The sequence below is a fragment of the Ictidomys tridecemlineatus genome, chromosome 6 (genome assembly GCF_052094955.1).
Source record: "Ictidomys tridecemlineatus isolate mIctTri1 chromosome 6, mIctTri1.hap1, whole genome shotgun sequence".
In the NCBI taxonomy this organism is placed as follows: Eukaryota; Metazoa; Chordata; class Mammalia; order Rodentia; family Sciuridae; genus Ictidomys; species Ictidomys tridecemlineatus.
Genome location: NC_135482.1, coordinates 76,262,006 through 76,282,121, shown reverse-complemented (window position 1 = coordinate 76,282,121; position 20,116 = coordinate 76,262,006). Strand labels below are relative to the sequence as shown.

The window sequence follows — 20,116 nt, the reverse complement described above, 5'->3', positions numbered from 1 at the left end:
ATTATTGTGTAATCTTATCACTAACAGTGAGTCATGCATATCTTTTTTAATTTTTTTTTTAATTTCTGAACATAAACTCAAGAATTTTTTAAACCTTGTTTTAAATCTTTGAAATAGTTTTAGCAAGTCTTTAGACCAAGCTTAAAAAACCCCAAAACAACACCCTCCCCAAAAAACCTACCACTTTCCAAAATATCAGGGCAGATGGAAATTTGTTAGAAGAATTTCAGAGAAACCCTTTGTATAGTTGGTAGATGGGCTATTAAAATGTACATTGTGATTTACTAAGCACAGCCAATGATGTACTTCTTCCCTTGCAGCGATTAATCCTTCTCAATTAGGGCCTCATTAATATCAACTATGGAAGTAAACTGACTAGACCCAATCGTTCAGACTCTGCTATATCATGAAATATTTAAACAAAGATTTAAAAAAGAATCAGATTTAATTATGCCTTCTCAAAAAAGTTGTATTTTGCCTTTATATCATCCAAGTTTAAGTTTTATATATTTTTATTTTATAGTATGTATACTAGTGCAATAATACTTGTATTTAACTCATGTATACACTCAAATGTGGAGCACAATTGCTAGGAGTGCTTGCTCAGATTTCATGTTTAAAGGTATATGCCTTCAAAAAGTTGATATGCTCATATTTGCTGGTAGGACTGCACAATGGTGCAACCACTGTGAAAAGCAGTATGAAGGTTCCTCAGAAAACTTGTAATGGAACAACTATTTAAATCAGTCATCTCACTCTAGGTTTATACCCGAAGGACTTAAAATCAGCATAGTACAGTGATGCAGCCATATCAATGTTTTGTAACAGTTCAATTCATAATAGCTAAACTATGGAGCCAACCTAGGGTACCCTTCAATAGATGAATGGATAAAGAAACTTGGTTATATATACACAATGGAATATTACACAGCCATAAAGAAGAATGAAATTATGACATTTGCCAATAAATGATTAGAGCTGGAGAATAACATGCTAAGTGAAATAAGCCAATATCAAAGAACCAAAGCCCAAATGTTTTCTCTGATACATAGATGGTAATTTACAATGGGTATGGGGGAGAAGTATTTTGAATTAGACAGAGGGGTAAAGGGAGGAGAAGGTGTATGGGCATAGAAATGATAGTAGAATGAATTGGATATTATTACCCTATATGCATATATGGTTACATGACCTGTGTAACTCTACAGCATGTACAACCAGATGAATAAGAAGTTATACTCCATTTATGTATGATGTGTCAAAATGCATTCAACTGTCCTGTATAACTAATTATAAAAAAAAAAATTGGAGATCATTGTTCTAGAAATCCTTCCCCAGCTTTCTTCTGTGCATCTACAGCAGTGACAAGTCCCTAGCCAAGCTTGTCAATCATCATTTTACCCACCTGTACTCCATTTGGCTCCTGGAGAAAGGACCATTTGATGAGATTGTATATAGTGTTTGACACAAGGCCTTGAGTGAAAAGGACAGACAGGATCCATGTTCTCCAGAAGCTTGGGATACAGTGGGGAAAACAAATGCTAACAAAGGACATTGTAGGATTATTTAATTACAATTTAAAAGAACTGTTCAAAGGAAACCCATAGAGGGGAGTGAGACCTAGTCATACATAAAGACCTTAAAGCCCTAGGAACTGAGGAGGACATTGTGCCTCAGGGAAAGAGGAATTGAGGAAAATAATGAGCAGAATGGATTCCCAAGTGCCAAGTGAGGTGTCACATATACTATTTTGAGTTCCATGTAAATGAATTAATACAACCATTTTAGAAGGGATTTCATTTTTTTTGAGTTTTAACATAATAAAAATAATTTTCCAGCTTGTCCATATATAGGTAACTCTAATTGCTACTTTTAAATCTGAGTCTCCTCTGTTTTTTCACTTGCCTAATTGGTGACTGCATTTGTCCTTGCTGTCCCATGTAGATGATGAAGATAAGCCATATTCCATGAGCTGTGACTGCTTACTAATATGAGATTATTTTTCTCAAGTTCCACTAGTGGTTAATGTGCAAACCTAAGTGTTGTGTCCTAAGACTACAGGAATATTTTTTTAATCCTTAGCCTAGTACTGAAAACCTTTTTCAAGTTTTAGCATTATTGCTAAAGTTCATAATATGTAGGTTGGTAGTGTAATAATTAGAAAATTTCAGGTAAAGAAATTGATATTTTATTTAATATCCATTTGTCAGTTAAGGCCCAGATGATATGAGTTGGCTTCCTGCCCCCTGTTCCCTCCCACAATTTTTGTGGGTTTTTTTTTTTTAACCTTGACCTTATTTCCAACCACAAAAATGGTAACTTAGGAGATGTTATCCAAAAGGTTAATTGTCATCATTATTTAATGCACTTCTGAGATTGCATCAAAGAAGTTGAACATTTAAAAATATCATCTGTTGGGGGCGGCGATAAGAAAATAAGGAAAGTTCAGGTGTCTTTTCCCCACTTTGATTTTAGCCTTTGGGAATACTGGGGCCGATACAAGAGGTCTGAGTAGCTGCTGTTACCCCAACCAACTCCATTCGTCTCTTGGGAAAAGGGAGACAATAATTAGAACAAATTAGGATCAGGCAACTGATCAAAAAAATAGGGCAATGAAAACTCTCCCTTTTACAATCCCAAGTTAGTAGCAAGTGGTAGCTGGCTGGCCTTTGTCCTTCGTCTGACCTGCCAAGGGCAGAGCTTACATTTTATTTTCTTAAAGCCTCCGAGGAGCCTTTTCTGGAAGCTGCGTGGTTAGTTCAAAGTTGGAAAAAATAATAGCTGGGTTCCTGTGGAAATTTATGAAAAGAAAACATTTCTCTTGACTTAACTTTCTCAGAACCTCGGCTGACTGATAGGTTCCCAAGCCATTTTCCCTCTATTTGCAAAGCATAGAGTGGATAGGTGAGCGGGCAGAGTCAGCAGGCCTCACGGGGAGTTTTGATTTCCTTCTAAGCTCAGTAAAGCAGCCCCTGAGGCCATCAGCTGGGGACTGAGGACCCCTCTGTCAGCCACAGTGAAGCTTGCCAATCTGCCACAGGTCCCCTCACTACAAAGCCTGAAGTAATATTCTTTCTCTTCATTTGTTGCTAAACAAAATCCCACTCATCCTTCAAGATAAACCTCAACCCTCCCTTTTTCAGTGGAGGTACTTGTCCAGATGTCAAGATTGACATGAAGCCTGAAAGGGAGGTTGTATTTGGCAATGAACATTTTGGGGTTTTCTGCATAGTGGAGTAGCTACAGCCCCCAGGGGTCAGTTGTTCAGGGATAGTGAAGAAAGAATGCGAAGGAGTAGTACAGGCCGTGGAAGGTCTATGATCAGGAGTTGACCCAGCACAAACAGGTCAGGAGAGGCTGGCAAAGACTGGGAAGCACTGGGATATATGGTGGGAAATGTTCTATTACAATAAATTCTTATTGTGACGAAATACAATAAGAAATAAATAAATGTTAAAATTTTTACTTTTTAACATTTTCAAGTAGAATTCCACAGCATTAAGTACATTCAAACCATCTCCAGAACTTCAGTTTCCCCAGCTGAAACTCTATATTCATTAAATAGATGCAGTTTGTTGTTGTTTGTTTTTTGCTAGCAACACAGAGCAGCATTATGATGTAGGGATGGAAGAAACATTGGGGATCAAGGACTCCACGGTGCAGTAGAAAGTGCTCGCAGAGAAATTGTCTGTGGGCAGGTGGGTGAAGCAGAGGCACTCATGAGAAGGGGTGGAGTAGACCACAGAAGTGACTGTGATTTATATCCCGCAACCAGGGGGCTTTCCAGTTTGGATCAAGTGGGATCCAAAGAATTTTGTATAAAAATAATAGTCGGGCTGGGGATGTGGCTCAAGTGGTAGCACGCTCACCTGGCATGCACTGGGCGCTGGGTTCGATCCTCAGCACTACATAAAAATAAAATAAAGATGAAAGAAAATACATGTTAAGTTAAAAATAATAATAATTAAAGAAATACCATTATTTATTAGACAATTTTGTTTCTGCTCAGAATTAAGATAACAAATCCTTTAGGGTTAATATAAAAGCAAAATTTGATAAGAGATATGCCAGACTTGGAGAAAATAACTGTGATATGATAGAAATCCTTTAAAGACTCCTACAACTTAATAAGAAATGAGTAGGATTAGACGAACTCCAGATAGGGCAAAGGGAGGGAGGGGAAGGGAGGGGGCATAGGGGTAGGAAAAACGGTGGAATGAGATGGACACCATTACCCCAAGTACATGTATGAAGACATGAATGGTGTGACTCTACTTTGTGTACAACCAGAGACATGAAAAGTTGTGCTCTATGTGTGTAATAAGAATTATATTGCATTCAGTTGTCATATATAACAAAATTTTTAAAAAAGGAGTGGGCAAAAATTATGAGCAGAGTTCATAGAAGTTTAAGAAAATTGGTTAATAAACATTTATAAACATAAAAATTTATTGGTTAGGAAAATACAAATTTAAACAATGATACTGCTTTTAAATATAAAAAGAGGGGATTAGGCAGAGGGGACTGAATGGAGGAGAAGAGGGTGGGGGGAGACAGGAAGGATACTAGAATGAATCATACATTATTACCCTGTTTACAATTATGATTACATGACCTATGTGATTCTACATCAGGTGCAAACAGACGAGAAGTTATGCTCCATTTAGGTATGATGTGTCCAAGTGCATTCTACTGTCATGTAAAACTAATTAGAACAAATTTTAAAAAATTAAAAAGAATGAAGGGAAGAAAGAATTTGGTATCATTTCTTTTTAGTAACTTACTTTACTAAAAAGTAAGTTATCAAAATATTAAATTTAGGGACTGTTGAGCTTTGAAGTCCACTTGTAGTCATCTCGCCACAGAATTACTTGTACAAATACAGGAAAATATTTACCAGATTGACCTCTTTTTTTAAAAAAAATGGAAGAGTAAAAATCACATTTGCTAGTTTACTTACATGGGTTATGCAGCGTTATGCAGTATTTACCATCAAACTGAACTATACAGGGGCACAGAAGTGTTATTCCTGGAGCTCTGACCAGCAGCAGGGGCCCAAAGCTGTGGGCCCCCTTTGAGTCCTGCTACCTCTTGGCCAGGGGCAGCACACATATCAGAGGTGAATAGTCCATGATGGGAAAATGCTGCAAAAGAGGAAATGACATCCGACTTAAAGTATGTGATCATATGAATTGAGTGATGTGGTGCAGGAAATGCTTATCGATAAGATCAGACCGACTGTAAATTGGAGTGAGAAGATCAATTTCCTAATTGAGGCCAGGGCACAGTTTTGTTCTCTGGGATTTTATATCCATATAGATCTTTTTGAAAATTTGTTCTTTTAGTGAGATGCAGCTTCACAATGTTGCCCAGGCTGGCCTCAAGCTCCTGGGCTCAGAGGACCCTTTGTCTTAGCCTCCCAAGTAGTTGGGACTGATGGGCACATCTGGCACATCTGGCAGGATCAAATGAGTTTTTTTTGTTTGTTTGTTTTTTGGTACCAGGGATTGAACCCAGGGGTGCTTAACCATTGAGCCACATTTCTAGCCCTTTTTATTTTTTATTTTGAGACAGAGTCTTGCTATGTTGCTCAGGGCCTTGCTATCATTTATTTTTTTATTAGAAGGGAATTATTAAGGTCAGATGGCATTACAGGTAAAAGGTTTTTTTTTTCCTGAACAGTTTATCTAAAATATGGTCATGCATTACTAATGACACATTCTGAGAAATGCATCATTAGGCAGTTTCGTTGTATGAACATCATAGAACATACATAAACCTATGTGATATAGTTCAATCTCTTGACAGTACCTCGGAGTACTCTACCACTGAGCTACACCTCCAGCCCTCTTTTATTTTGAGACAGGGTCTTGTTAAATTACCCAGGCTGGCCTTGAACTTGCAATCCTCCTGCCTTACCCTCCCATGTAGTTGGGATTACAGGCATGCACCACCACATCGGGCTTTCAACAGAGCCTCTGATGCAATGGAGAATGGTGAATGCACGAGGCCACTGCTAGTGTGACATGGTGTAGGTTTTTTTGGTAAACTTTTTTAATAAGTGGAAGGAGGACTATACTCTAAAATAACGATGTCGTATAGAAAATACATAAACCAGTTACACAGTAATCTATCATCAAGTATTATGTAATTCTATGTGCTGTAGTTTTTAACAGTGTCAGTGCAGAAGGTTTGTCTATGCAGCATTACCACCAACGGGTGAGTCATGTTTTGTGCTAAAGTGTTAAAACAGCTAGTGTCACCAGGTGATCGGAACTTTTCAGCTCCATTATAATCTTATTGAGACTACTGTTTTATGAGCAGATAGTCATTGACCAAAATGTTATGTATCTCATTGTACACTGTACCTCCCTATTCACATGCCATTAGAAAGGTGTGTAGCCTTGTCAGGACTTCCAACGTGTAAGAGTAATGGAATGAACGGGCAGCCATTCAGTGTCCGATTGTGGTCCCATCCATCCAGAAACCCTGATTTGGAGGTAGAGGTTGGCGCTGTTTCAACAGTACTGTATGATTGCAGTTTTAATTGAATATGAAACTAAAGAGATAATAGAAAACATTTTTAGTAACTTTAACAAAAGAAGAGGCTCAAAGATAATAAAGTTGCTTTGGAGATCTGTAAAAAAAAGTTTAGTACAAAAATATTCAAACAACAGGATTTCCCTGGCATACATTCAAGAATTTCTAAACCTTGGTTCATGAAGGCTCAGACATGCGACATGAAAATTATGCTCCAGTTGGTTATGGTTTTTAAAAAATGCATCATTTTAAACCAATGAGGGAATTGTTTTACTACCACATTTTTGTTTGATTTTATTAGATTATTATTAGTATACTAACAGTGCAAAATGGTTAGATTCAGATTGGATGCATCCTATGAAAATTGAGATTTCTTCCAGTTAAATAACATCAAAGAATCAATCTAAGGATTTTACTTGTTAGTTCATAAGTGAAAATAGGAGTCTTCCATTATCTTTTCCTACTCCCATATTTCTATCTGAACAAGACTAAATATTAACATCCATGTAGTATAATTTTCCTTTTATTGCAAAATTTAAGCTAGTAAATAATTTATTAAAGCGAGGTTTGCCATTTTAATAGATGGAAGTTTTCAATTATAGGACAGATGAGGTTCTAGTTAGCTTTAAATAAATATGCTAAGACAGACAATGTAGTCACCCATCTATTTTTAAAATTATAGATTTATAAACCAGCTGTGGGGTACACATCTATACTCCCCACAACTCAGAAGGTTGAGGCAGGAGGAGTACAAGTTCAAGGCCAGTCTCCGTAACTTAGTGAGGCCCTAAACCATTTAGTGAGAACTTGTCTGAAAATAAAAAAGAGCTGGGGATGTTGCTCAGTGAGTGGTTAAGTGTTCCTGGGTTCATTCCAAGGTATATGAAAATCAAAAATTGTACATTTATAGGTTCAGATGCAGAAAATATGGGTTGCACACAGAACTCTTGAGTTTTTAGAACATTTCCATTATGAACGGAACTACTAAAAATAACATAAGCAGTCGTCCCTAAAAAGAAATTTAAATTCAACATAATGTAAAAATTACTATGAAATATCATGTGAATATGTGGCAGAAGTTTCTTTAGTTCCTTATTCAGTGGAATTTATACAGAAATAAACATCTCTACAATGAGGAAAGATGAAAGGGTAGGGTGAAGGCCTGCTAAGACTCCAGAGCACAGGTGTTCTATGAAGAGCTGCAAGTTGGTTAGCAGGGGTTTTAGGTATTTTCCAGGGCTGATACCTATAACAAATAATGTTAAGGAGATGTCTAAACATGATATTTGAAAGGACCTTTTCAAGGTGCTATTATACACGTCAACCTTCACAATTGGACTTTGTGCAGGAAGCTACTACATTCACTTTTTTGTACTTGTCAAGTTTTTTAAAATCACAGAAAACCAACAAGATAATAATGATGATCTTTCTTTGTGAAGATGAGAAGGGCAATAGGTGGACTGTACCTCATGTAGCTTTGAGTTCATACTATGAAAGATAAACCACCTGTTTCCTATCTCTTGCTTTTTAGAAAGAATAAATTGTTTGTAGTCCTTAGATTTTTTTTTTAAAAAAAAAAAAACCAACTAAGAATTCACAAACAGTAATATCACCCTCTCTATAGTGCCCTCCTGAGTGTTGACAGATGAATGCAGTCATACAGCTACCACCACAGTGAAAATACACAACTGTCCTTCTGTCATCCAAAATTTTGTCGTGTCCTTTAGTGATCAGTCATTGTGCATACCACCAGCTTCTGGCCACCATGCATCTGGTTTCTACCCCTGTGAATCTGCCTTTTCCAGAATGTCCCACAGAATTATATCTGGGTAGCCTTTTACGTTGGCTTCTTTCTAGTGCATGTGTGAGTGTCCTGACTTCATTCTTTGCTATTGCTGAGTGGTATGCCATTGTAGGGATATACCAGTTCACTAGTTGAAGGACAAGGAAGTGTCTTCATTTTTGGATGATTAAAAATAAAACCTCTGTAAACGTCCAAGGTTTTTGAGTGAGGAATTGGAATTGAGTTGGAATTGCTGGGTCATGTGATATGATCAAGAGTGTCCTTTTTTTTTTTTTTGTACTGGGGATTGAACTAGGGACACTTAACCATCAAGCCACATCCCCAGCCCTTTTTCTATTTTATTTTGAGACAGGGTCTTGTTAAATTGCTTAGGGCCTTGCTAAGTTGCTGAGGCTAGCTTTGAACTTGTGATCCTCCTGCCTCAGCCTCCTAAACTTCTGGGATTTTAGGCGTGAGCCTGACCAAGTTTATCTTAATTCTGTGAGAACTGCCATGGCTACATTGAGTGGCTTTGAATTTACTTCCATGTTTGGTAGCTGCTTCATATAATTGCAGATTATTGACTTGAGGACATTAGAGTATCAATCACAATAGTTACATTTTAATTATTTTGATGCCAGGGATTGAGCCGAGGACCTTGGGCATATTCCACACACATTCTATTGCTAAACTACACTTCTAGTCCTGGATGTGTTTTATTTTAATTATCACTTACTAGTTGCAAACCATGTTTTGGTTTTCTGGCTTTCATGTATAAAGAAAAGATGAATACCATTGTATCTTAATTTGTTGCACAAAAGTGAATGGATGTAATTTCCTAGAGGTTGTCATTTTATTAGTGTGAATGGCCAAGGTTTTTTTTTTTTTTTTTAACCTCTTAAGCCTGTTTTTTTCTCTTCTTTAAAGTGGTGATAAATTATTACCTGACAGTGAGAATTTACTGAAATGCTGCTTGGAAAGTTCCTAACATGTGCCTGGCACCAAGTAAATGTTAGCTATTAAAAAAGGAATTTGTTTAAAAACCAAACCTGAGACTATAATTTAAATGTTACTATCAAGGCTTAGGAAGCAGACACTGGGACATTTTTGTGACAGAGACACATTCTGGTTTTTGCATTACTGAGATGTGCCAAGACTGCGTGGTCTTGGAATCAAATCTAAACAGTTTCTCTTCCACGGTAAAATTTAAACACATACTGGTAGAATTTGTGAAGGAACTAAGACAATTCAGGTTTTTTCTCTTTGAGTTCTTTCTTGTACATTCTAATTCTGTATTCTTTTATTAGATTAGTTGCAAAACTTCATTCTTTTTATGGAGACAATTTTCTTTTGTGTTTTTGTGTTTGTTTTTGCTGTGCTCTGAGTACCAAGTTCATGCTTATGCATGCTGGGTAAGTGCTCTCAATACTGAGCCGTATCCCCAACCACAGGGAGAAAATTTATTAAAAATTATAATTTGTATTAAAAATAATTTGCCCACATTCAATGCGAGCTACTAAGAGTCCCATGTAAAGGCTGTGTTGAAGAAAGGGAACAGACTCCTGGAACTTGGACATTAATTGGTCCTGGTGGGTATGCAATTGAGCCATGTGCTCTCCAGTTTTTGGTGAGATGAAGCAACCTGCTCAGTCAGTGGTTCTCAAAGTGTGATTCCTGAAGTCAGCCCAGGCCAGCATTATGAGTCACCTGGGAGCTGGTTAGAATTGCAAATTCTGTGGCCCCACAGCATACCAGCTGAATCAGACCTTGGAAATAGGACGCAGCCAGCAATATGTGTGAACAGTCACCCACGTGTATCTCTAGGCACTAGACTGTGAGGTCCACCATATCTGGGCACTTGGAGGAATGGATTGGAGAGGTTGCTGTCTCCTGTGGGAGAAATTGATAGCCTATTACCTCATTGTGATTTTTGTAAATATTTTCATTCTGACGTTTCCTAATTCTTCAGGGCTCTGAGAAATCTTTAATGATCAAATTTTGTGAATTACATAAAAATGAGCAACAATAATATACCAGTTAAACAGGGTTCTGAAATAACATAAAATGTGGTTTCCTTGGGACCTTGATGTATTTATTCATTCTGCAGTTTATTCACACACAAAAAAAAATCAATGAGCTGTGCTAAAAGGAAAAGTCATACTTGGCAAAATAGCATTTGACATCATTCCAGCTGAGATCCTAATATCTTAAAGCTTATGAGTTGTGAATCTGTGACGTTTGGTCCAGGGCATGGACCCAGTTAAAAGGGAAACAAACTGTTTTCATGTTAGCTTTTTTTTCAAGAAGGATTACTAATAGTTCAGGCATTAGTCAGTTTATAAACCATCCTATTCCCAACTGTATTTCTAGTGCAACTGAAGGTTCCATGTGCCTCCCTTGTTTATTTCACTGTAATAAATAGAAATCTCTCCATCCTCATGTACTGCATCTCTTGCAAAACACAGCAGCAGCCCATCCTCTGGGGAGGTGTGGCATATTATGCATGGGCTTGTCCTTGGGCAGTAAGATCTAAGAATGTACTGAAGTCCACAGTGTACTGGCCAGAGCTCCTGGCTGATCCTGGGTGATCACCCCGAAGCTATAAAGTCAGGAGTGAGATTTTTATCACATGAACTTTAAGAGAGTAAAGGCAAATGTTTCCTTACTAAGCCAGAATGGACTAATTATCAGTATATGTGAAGTCATGTCCACTGATCAAGGTAAGTGGTTTCATTTTCTAGAATATCTTTCTTATGCTGTTTTCAGAGTGTGTGGGTCACTGAATAATGCTGCTGGCTGAGGGACATAAAAGTGGCAGAGTTCAGTGTCATTTTAAAGTTAAGAAGAAGCCTCACCTTGTTTTATTAGCTTTGAGATAAAAATATGTACTATTGATAGTTTTTGGCTTTCCCAGGCAGCTTCCTCTGGGCTAAAATGATACAAATTGGTTTGGTGGTAACAATGAGCCAGAGAAATATAACTAATATTTGTAAAATTCAGCCAGTGAGGGAAGGAATGCAGAGAAAGAAGGCAAAAGTTCCTTTTTTCCCTGCATTTCTGGTGTGAACACAGTTAAGACATATTAATCAGTTACCCTCCTCTGATGCAGAGCGTGGAGCGTTGTTCTGTTAAAACAAGTATTTCCACCACCCCAACCTTGTTTTAGCAAAGAAGTTCCAGGGAGTAAATTTTCCTTATTTTTCCATATACAATAACATTGTTCAGATAAGCATGGATTGTTTTTAAAAATTGTTAGCAGCAGTATTAATCCACAGTGGTGTCCTTGATTTTTAAAGAGAGCTAATTAATGAGAAATTGATACTTTCATATAGAAATGCAAATTCCACTGTGTGGTAAAAATATCATGTGAACTGGAAGTACCCACTAAAAATACTTTTAAAAGCTGAAATGGATTCATTTTGTTTAGCTATTTCCCCTTGTTTCTGCATGGATATAGACTTCCCTGAAGAATGTCTACACTGCTAACTGGTATGAACTGAAACATAGAACGAGCAATCCTGGTAGTTAGCAAGAGTCTCTTACTTGTGGTGTCTCTCCTTCCTGCCTTTGACTTCTGGGGTGCATGAAGCCCTGGGGCGGGGTTGGTTGGTCATAGTCCTGCAGCAGAAGAGCTGAGCTAAACCCCCTCCTACAGCTGCATGGCTCTGGCTGGCTATGTTCCCAGGTTCTAGTAGTTGCTGAAGGTTTGAGCAGCCGATTCCGTGCCTGCTCCTGCTCCTTCCACGACCCAGCCAGAAGCATGAATTCCTCTGCAGGGGTTCAACTGTTCTTGGTGTTCCTGTGATCTCTCCACGGTTTACCACCATATCTAAATGTGAACTTTGCAAAAAGGAGAAGCAGCAGAAATGCAGTAAAAGGGAAGTCTTTTCTCCATCAGTGAAGTTCTCTTTTTCCTGAAATGGCTTCTGTCCCTTCTCATTCCATCTTCAGTTAGGGATGATGGGAGAGAGTCAGCTCTCTGCTGGAGGGAGAACTGCGGTGAGGCTGGAGGATGATGGCAAGGCTTCAGAGGGCAGTGTGGGTCCACAGAGCGACGCTCTTGCCTCCTTTCTGCTTAAGGGGACAACACCCTGGAGAGCATGGCCACTACAACAATGTGGGCTTTATGAGTTCCTTTAAAAAGGTCTAAACTGAAAAAGGCAGTAATGTAGCCACTTCCTGCCTACTGTCCCAGATCATTTTATTGCTTTTAAGTCAGGCAAGAAAAATTTATGCAAATTTAATGTACGTGTTTTTTGTACATTTTGTTTTTAATGACTGGGATTTTTTTTTCCCCTTTTTAAAACTTATGCTTCTAGGCAAACCCTTCTCACATAAAAATGAAGTAAGCTAGAGTGTGATGGAAGATTCCATAGGAAGCACTGTGCACTTCTTTTGAGGGGTAGTCATTTGGTCTTTGTTTAATATACATCCAAACCTACATGTGGCTTAAATTGCAGTGCAGAATTCAGATTTAAACTTAACTAAGTCCCCTTACATACCAAATAGACTTCAGGAGGTCAAGGGTAGATAGGAAGCTACTAACAATAATCCAGGGGAAAGTTGAGTTGACCTTTTATTTGGGGAATGAAAGGTCTTTTCTTAGCTGCTGTGTAGACCTATCCATTCCTGCCACATTTCTGACTCACATTCTGATAATCATCTTTACTCTGGATGCTCTTTCTTCTTCCTAAAATAGGGAGCTAATTTTTATTGGCTTCAATCTGTTCTCTGCCTAGGAGCCTGAGTATCCCTTTAAAAATGGAAAACACATCATTTTCCTCTTCTCAAGATTCCTTCCCTGGATCCTCAGCTCTATTGAGGAAAAGCCTCTGCCCCTTCAGTGTGTGCAAGGCCCTCCTGTTCTAGCCTCAGCCTTGACCCCATTCTTGCTCTGACTTCAGCAGCAAGCTTGTTCTCTATCTGGTCTACCCATGGCGTCTCCCTTGTTTCTTGGTAAACACATCAACTATGCAAACACATCCTTACCTTAGGATTTGTGCAGTTTTCATTTGCCTGAGATTCTAATCCCCCCAATATTTGTGTACCTCACTCCCTTTGGGTCTGCTCAGCACACCTTATCTGTGCAGCCTTCATTCATTCTGTGTGTGTGCGCGCGCACGCCTGTGTGTGTAAATACAATAGCTGCCCTCTCCAAATAGCACTCACTCCTTTACCCAGATTTGCCAGCAACATGTTTTTTCACTTAGTATATAATGGCTTTTGGGTTGTTATGTTTACTGCCTTATCTCTTGGGTTTAGTAACAGAACTGATAAATACAGAGTGGTTCATCAATATTTGTTGAATGAATACATTTCTGATAGTCCTGTGGCTTTTTCTGTTAGGAAACTTAAAGCAAAATGAGCAGCAGGAATAGAAGACAAGTTAATAATGTATAAGTCTTTGTAGAGTTCTCCATTTCTTTTCCTTGATCCCCTTTTTAGGAGTGAACAGACTTGCTTGCCACCTTCTGGTCTCCCTTGTGGAGCAAAGTCTGAGTGATGGGCTTCTTCCCACACAGGTCTTAGAAGCCAACTTGATCTAAAGATCTGTAAAGATCAAGACTGAGACAGAAGGAAGTGGGGGTCGTAGTGAGATCGGTGTCTACAGATGAGTTCAGTAAATGGTTTTTGGATGATCAATTAATGAGCTGGGTTGGGAGAGAGGAAAGAGATGGAGGAGAAACTTTGGGATGTGAAATTAATAAATTTGGGAAGCATTTTTGTCAGTGTGGAGAAAATTATGACGTGAAAAAAAGAAATTTTGTGATATTTTGCTGTGTATTAAGAGTCTACTTCCCCCTTTTAATTTTTCATGTTTTTTTTTTCTTCCTGTTGTTCTACTTCTGCTGGAGAGAGATAGGCAAAGAAAGAGGACTGAATAAAAATACCAACCTAGAAACATTTCTTCCTAATAGTTTTTTTAAAGCTTGATTTGAAGGGGTAGAAAATTAAAAGTGTGAAATTATTTATGTATTTATGTTTCATGCTGTTTCCTTCCAAATTTGGATAATTAGAAATTGTCCTACATGTAAAAATCTAAAAGTAACAGTAAAAATTTATGAACTGTTATTCGCTATATGGTAATATACTTTATCTGAATATTGACACATTATTAGACTTCATAGTAAGATAAAATCTAATTTGACGACAGTAAAAGAAAATATACAAAGCTTAAAAATGATTATTTTTGTGGTATTGTAAATGTAAGCCCCCCTAATGATTGTTAGACTGGTACAATTACTGCTTTTCTCCTCTTATATTGCCAATAAGGGTTTTTTTGTTTGTTTGTTTGTTTGTTTTGCCTTCAGATGAACTTTCTGTGCTCCTCTGACTGGCCTCAAATTCTTGGGCTCAGGCAATCCTCCTTCCTCAGCCTCCCGAGTAGCTGGGACAGGTGCATGACACTCAGTTAAAAGATACTTTCAGTGCCTCTTAAGTTTAAAATTGGTGAATAATTTAAAACAGAGTGGTAACAAAACAGGAAATATAACTATATTCACTAGACTAATCCCCAAAATATTTAATACCCGTGCCTTAAATGATATATAAATTTGCCTTCCCCATAGACATCTAAAACCAGTGACTGTGAGTGACACTTGACATAGTGGAGGTACAAAGTATAGATTTGGAGAGTAGGAAAGAAGGAGCAATTCACTGTCAAATTTATTAAGGAAAATTTCCTCAAAAAAGGTGACATTGGGCTGGGCACAATGGCTCAAGCCTATAGTCTCAGCAATTCAGGAGGCTGAAGCAAGGGGATCACAAGTTCAAGGTCAGCCTGGGCAACTTATCAATACCCTATCTCAGAATAAAAAATAAAGCCAGGTGTGGTGGCACATGCCTGTAATGTGGCTCTGGAGGCCGAGGCAGGAGGATCATGGGTTCAAAGCCAGCCTCAGCAAAACAGAGGCACTGAGCACCTCAGTGAGAACCCTGTCTCTAAATAAAATAGAAAATAGGGCTGGAGATGTGGTTTAGTGGTCAAGTGCCCCTGAGTTCAACCCTGGTAACTCCCCTCCCCCATAAAATAAAAATAGAAATGAAATAGGAAGGGATAGTAGAATGAAACAGACATTATTACCTTATGTACATATATGAATGCATGACTGATGTGATTCTACAACATGTACAATCAAAACAATGGAAAATTATACCCTACTTATATATGATATATCAGAGTGCATAGATGCATTCTACTGTCATGTATAACGGATCAAAACAAATTTCAAAAAAAAAATAATAAAAAGGATTGAGGATGTATCTTTTTATTTAATTTTTTTAACTTCATCTGCTATTATTTTTGTATATTTTTATGTGGTGCAGAGGATTGAACCTGTGCCTCACATGTGCTAGGTGAGCGGTCTTACCACAGCCCTGGGGATGCAGTTTAATAGAAGAGCAACCCTGGGTTCCACCCTCAGAACCACATATGCGCACACACAAAAAGATCATTATGTTTTTGTCACAAGAAGGACCATCACACTAAGGGAACCAACATATATAGAAAGAGAGGTGTATGACAAGAGTATGAGGTATTCCAGGAGCAGAGAACATAGGAATACAGCTGTGAGTAGATAAGAAGCCCTTTGGTAGAGCAATGTCTGGTGAGGAATCCTTTATACAAACTGGAATGTTTTTCCTATGGCTCTGGAAGTCTCATTAAGGAATTTTAAGCAAGGGAGTAATAAGATTGGTTCCACTCATTGGATAAATACAATAGTTCACCATTTTATTGTGGGAGCAATATCATTAGACCTGGCTAAACATGACTTCAGTAAGGCTGTTTTAAAATTCAGAATTGGAAAAGTGGCTATCTTTGATGAATTGGTCCATTTTTTTTCTTCTAAACTTCCCTCTTCTGTTGGCCAGAAAAAATATAGGAAATAATAGATAAGCTAGATGGAGCATTTGCTTTTTAAGTTTTGCATGACTGGAACAATCCTCTGCACTGTTTGAAGCTTAACACAAGATGCTATTGTGCTTCTGGCCTAGAATCTAGCTGGGGCAAAGCGTCGTAAGGCCTTCTGGGTTGATTCGACAACAGGGAATAAGGAAAGCAAATTCCTAACTTTGTAAGCTGTTAAATATTAAATGTATAGTAAAATGGAATTTATACTGACATTTGTCTTAAATGAAAGAGCATCAGAGAGTTGGGGTGGGGTAGAAAGTATTACCAAGCCTTTAAAGTGAGCTGTCTAATTTGTCAGATGCACTTTTAAAATTTGCCAAGAGTCAAATTGAAGAACTTTGAGGTCTAGGTCTGTTTACCTGTGACCTTGCCTAAGTAAGGTCACTTAGAGCAGTAAAACTATTTCTTTAATTTTTAAGGAAGTTAAGTAACTTTCCCACAGACATGAGATAAATCATGCCAGAAATTTGAGCTTTGAGCCTCTAATTTTACTAATCCACCCTGTTTTCTCCTGGGGAGGAATAAAAAAAGCACTTTCCAGATAAACTGTTGAGAGCCACAACCAAAGGGGCCCCATGAAGGGTACCCCTGAGAAAGGAGGGGGCCCTTTCATGAGTGGTGGAGAATGTTCCCCTCCACTGACAGCAGAGCCAGCTGGGAGACCTCCTTCTGCTACTCTTAATCAAAAAGATATGCCTAGAAACGGATTTGACTCAGGATGTGGTCCAGCTCACATGAACAGCAGCTCCAGAAGTTCTTCTCTAGCTAAGGTGACGAATGAGGGCAAGGTTCATATGGCTATGAAAGGGCCCCCTCCTTTCTCAGGGGTACCCTTCATGGGGCCCCTTTGGCTGTGGCTCTCAACAATAAACAACCTTGTTCTTCGTAGCAGGTCTGGCTGATCCTGAGGCTGAGGCTGCGGTGACCCATGCATTTAGAGCAGTGGCTGTTGGGTGAAGAACTGGGTCTCAAGGAGCGTTTCCTGTTTGGTGGGGTTGGTTTTATCCATTGTTACCATGAGGTTCCACTTAGGTTTGAAAAGTGAATAAATAGTGTCAGAAACTATAAAACCAAGTGTTCAGGATGGTGGGCTGAGAAGTAAAAGTCAGCTGGAAGCTCACAGAAATTAGTTTACAAAATAGGTGTTAGGCTAAGATGTTTTAGCCGCAAGGACTCAAAATTGAAAAAGAATCAAGTTCAGAAAAATTAACCAGATAGCAAGTACAAAAGTAATGCAAATCAACAAAATCAGGAAGGATTTGCTCATGAAAAGGATGTTTTCCCTTTTGTGAAGAAAAGCAGTAGTACATTCTTGGTTACTTGTGACTGAAGTAATGAAAAACAGTTATAATTGGTTTTAATAGTATCTTTGTCAAGACTTATGAAACACTGGCCAGTTGGATTTTCTTTTTTCTGGCTTTGTTATGAATAAATGAAAAATAGTTTGGCAGTAGGAAGAAGGAAAAGGAAAAGCCAAAATTCCAGTTAGTTTATAAACCAGACATCTTGAGTAAATGAGTTGGCTGTAGCTTTTGCCCTTCAAATTCTTTTCTTACATCTGTTTTTATTTCATTCACATTTATAAAGTCAAAACAAATTTTAATTTCATTATTGTAGAAGTCTCTTGTTATGTAGAAGAGCCTTCCATGTTCTTTGTCTACCATAAATAATCTCCTCCTTTTTAATTATTAAGGTTCCTAATGGGTGGCTTTTTTTTTTTTTTTTTATAAACTGGGGGATATCTTAATGTTTTTTCCAGAAGTGGTACTATGATCTTTTTCTATCCACAGAGCTCTCCTGACGTCAAACTTGTGGGCTTTTTCCCCCCTCATACCAATTCTTCAATTCCCTGAACACCAACCAGTTGTGCTACAATTTAATTCTGACACTAACTACCTGGAGTTAGCCTTAGCCCTCACAAATGGACAGTCCCATAAGACTGTTTCCATGTTGGATGCTAGTTGCAAGTTCCAGACATGCCATAGTATTTACCAACTGGTTATACATCAGAGGTTTCTATGACCCTCTCAGTTACTCAGTAAGGCTCATGGAACTCAGGGAAGCAGTTGGCTTACATTATGGGCGAGTGAAGTCCAGAAGTTTCCTGAGCATAGGAGCTCTGTCTCGTGTTCTATTCTCCCAGCACATGGTTGCATTCACCAACCTGAAAGCTCTCTGGAACTTGACATTGAGAGCTTTCACCACATAAGTGTGTGCCTTTATTAACCCAATATCCAGCCCTTCTTTCTCCCCAAAAATTGCAGGGAATGGGGCTAGAAGTTCTGGGCTTTTAATCAAGAGTTGGACTTTTTGGCAGTGGACCCTATCCTGAAGCTAAGCAGGATCTCACGAAGATTCACCTCATTAGAACAAAAGAGGCTCCCGATATCCAGGAAATTTCAAGAGTTTCAAGACCTCTGTTAGGAACACATGATCCTCCTAGTTGTCTTTAACACTCAGGAAGTTCCAAGGGTTTTAGGAGCTACCTTTTGTCAAAAACCAGGAACAAAGATCAAATACCATTTATTTCTTACAATGTCACAAATCAGCTGATCTTTTTTGCCTACCTGTGAAGAGGGCTTTATACTTAGCATATAAATAAATATTGGCTATGACTTCAGAGTCACCTGGTACTGTGAACCTAAATAGCTTCTATTAAAATATGTCAGTAAGCCTTCATGATGTGCCCTTTTTAAATTTTGTTGGAATTTTAGCTTAACCAAAAAATTATAGTATTAATTTCATACAGCTTCCTCTGTAGATGGTGTTTTGATCCAAGCCTATGATAACACCAAGAATGCTGCTTCTCACCCTTGGCTGAATGTTGAATTGACTGGGGAACTTTAAACTGACACCTGGGTCCAATTTGCCAGAGATTCTGATTTAAGCTAACTGGGAATTGCAATTTCTTTAAAAATTTCCAGGTGATTTTAATTTCCACAGGTGATTCTAATGGTTCATGGTTGCGAACCACCAACCAAGAAGTATGATTTTAGAGAAATGACTTACCCCCTCCGATTAATGGCTCACATGCAAAACATGTCCCAGGAAGATTATCTTGGCTAAACATATTCAGAAGGTAAACCGACATAAGAACACACTAGGCATGTAGGGTTTAAAACAATAAGAAACTAAAATTATAGCCTATACCACTGTTAACTCACTAAATACACCCCAGAGTGCCTTCTATACCACGATCCACTGAGATACAGTGGTGCTAATAAGTTTCCTGCAACCAACAGTTCACTTGCCCAAGATCACATTGCTAGTTGGGGACAGAATTAAGATTAGAAAATTATTGCATAAATTTACACCTTGATGCCTTCATTATTTGGTCCACGGTTTTTAAAATTTTTTCTGTAAAGGACCTGATTGTAAATACTTTAGGCTCTGCAGGCCTCGTGGTTTCTGTTGCTCAACTCGACCAGTAGAAAGCATCACATACTGAATGAGTGTAGACTGCAGACAAGCTTTACTGGCAAAACAGGTGGCTGGCTGAAGTTGGCCTGTGATCCGAAGATTGCAGACTGTGACCGAGGGACACTTTACCCTTCTTTTGGAGGGAGGTCTCCTTGAGAGCAGAGTGAGGATCTTACCTATCCCACCTGATGCCTGCTGCAAACCAGTCCTGTTACAGTGCCTTCACTGCAGGTGTTAAACCAAAGCTTGTTGAATGAATGCAGACCTGTAACTCCTAACCTTTCTCCTGCTACTTCCGATCCTTCTGTTGCGGGGAAAAGTTGCCTCATATTTCAGCTGTGGAGAGAGAATGCTTTGTGGTCTGTGGCAGGATGTAATCACTATGTTTTGGTAGAATCCTTGAAGTGAATTAGAGATCTAACCTCACTCTGTGGACATTCTTATCTTAAGATCTTAGTTTC

At 38.4% G+C, this 20,116-nt stretch overlaps 1 protein-coding gene and 1 long non-coding RNA gene across 9 annotated transcripts in view; one reads left to right on the top strand and one right to left on the bottom strand.

The window, feature by feature from the left end:
- The window catches only part of Fgd4 (FYVE, RhoGEF and PH domain containing 4), a 200,284-nt gene that overhangs the window by 94,876 nt on the left and 85,292 nt on the right, over nucleotides 1–20,116 (top strand). The window contains exon 1 of one of the 8 annotated variants that reach the window (XM_005334043.5): nucleotides 10,863–11,043. The exons of the other annotated variants lie outside the window; for them this stretch is intronic. Coding sequence (XP_005334100.2) covers nucleotides 10,953–11,043 — 91 coding nt within the window. The 5' untranslated portion in view covers nucleotides 10,863–10,952. Of the gene's footprint in view, nucleotides 1–10,862; nucleotides 11,044–20,116 lie in introns of those variants that run through there. 8 annotated transcript variants of the gene reach the window in all.
- Nucleotides 1,874–12,403, bottom strand: LOC120888327 (uncharacterized). Its single transcript, XR_005731874.2, has 3 exons — nucleotides 11,867–12,403; nucleotides 4,961–5,144; nucleotides 1,874–3,905 (listed from the first exon to the last, which is right to left on the bottom strand). It is a non-coding gene; the product is annotated as an uncharacterized LOC120888327 (long non-coding RNA).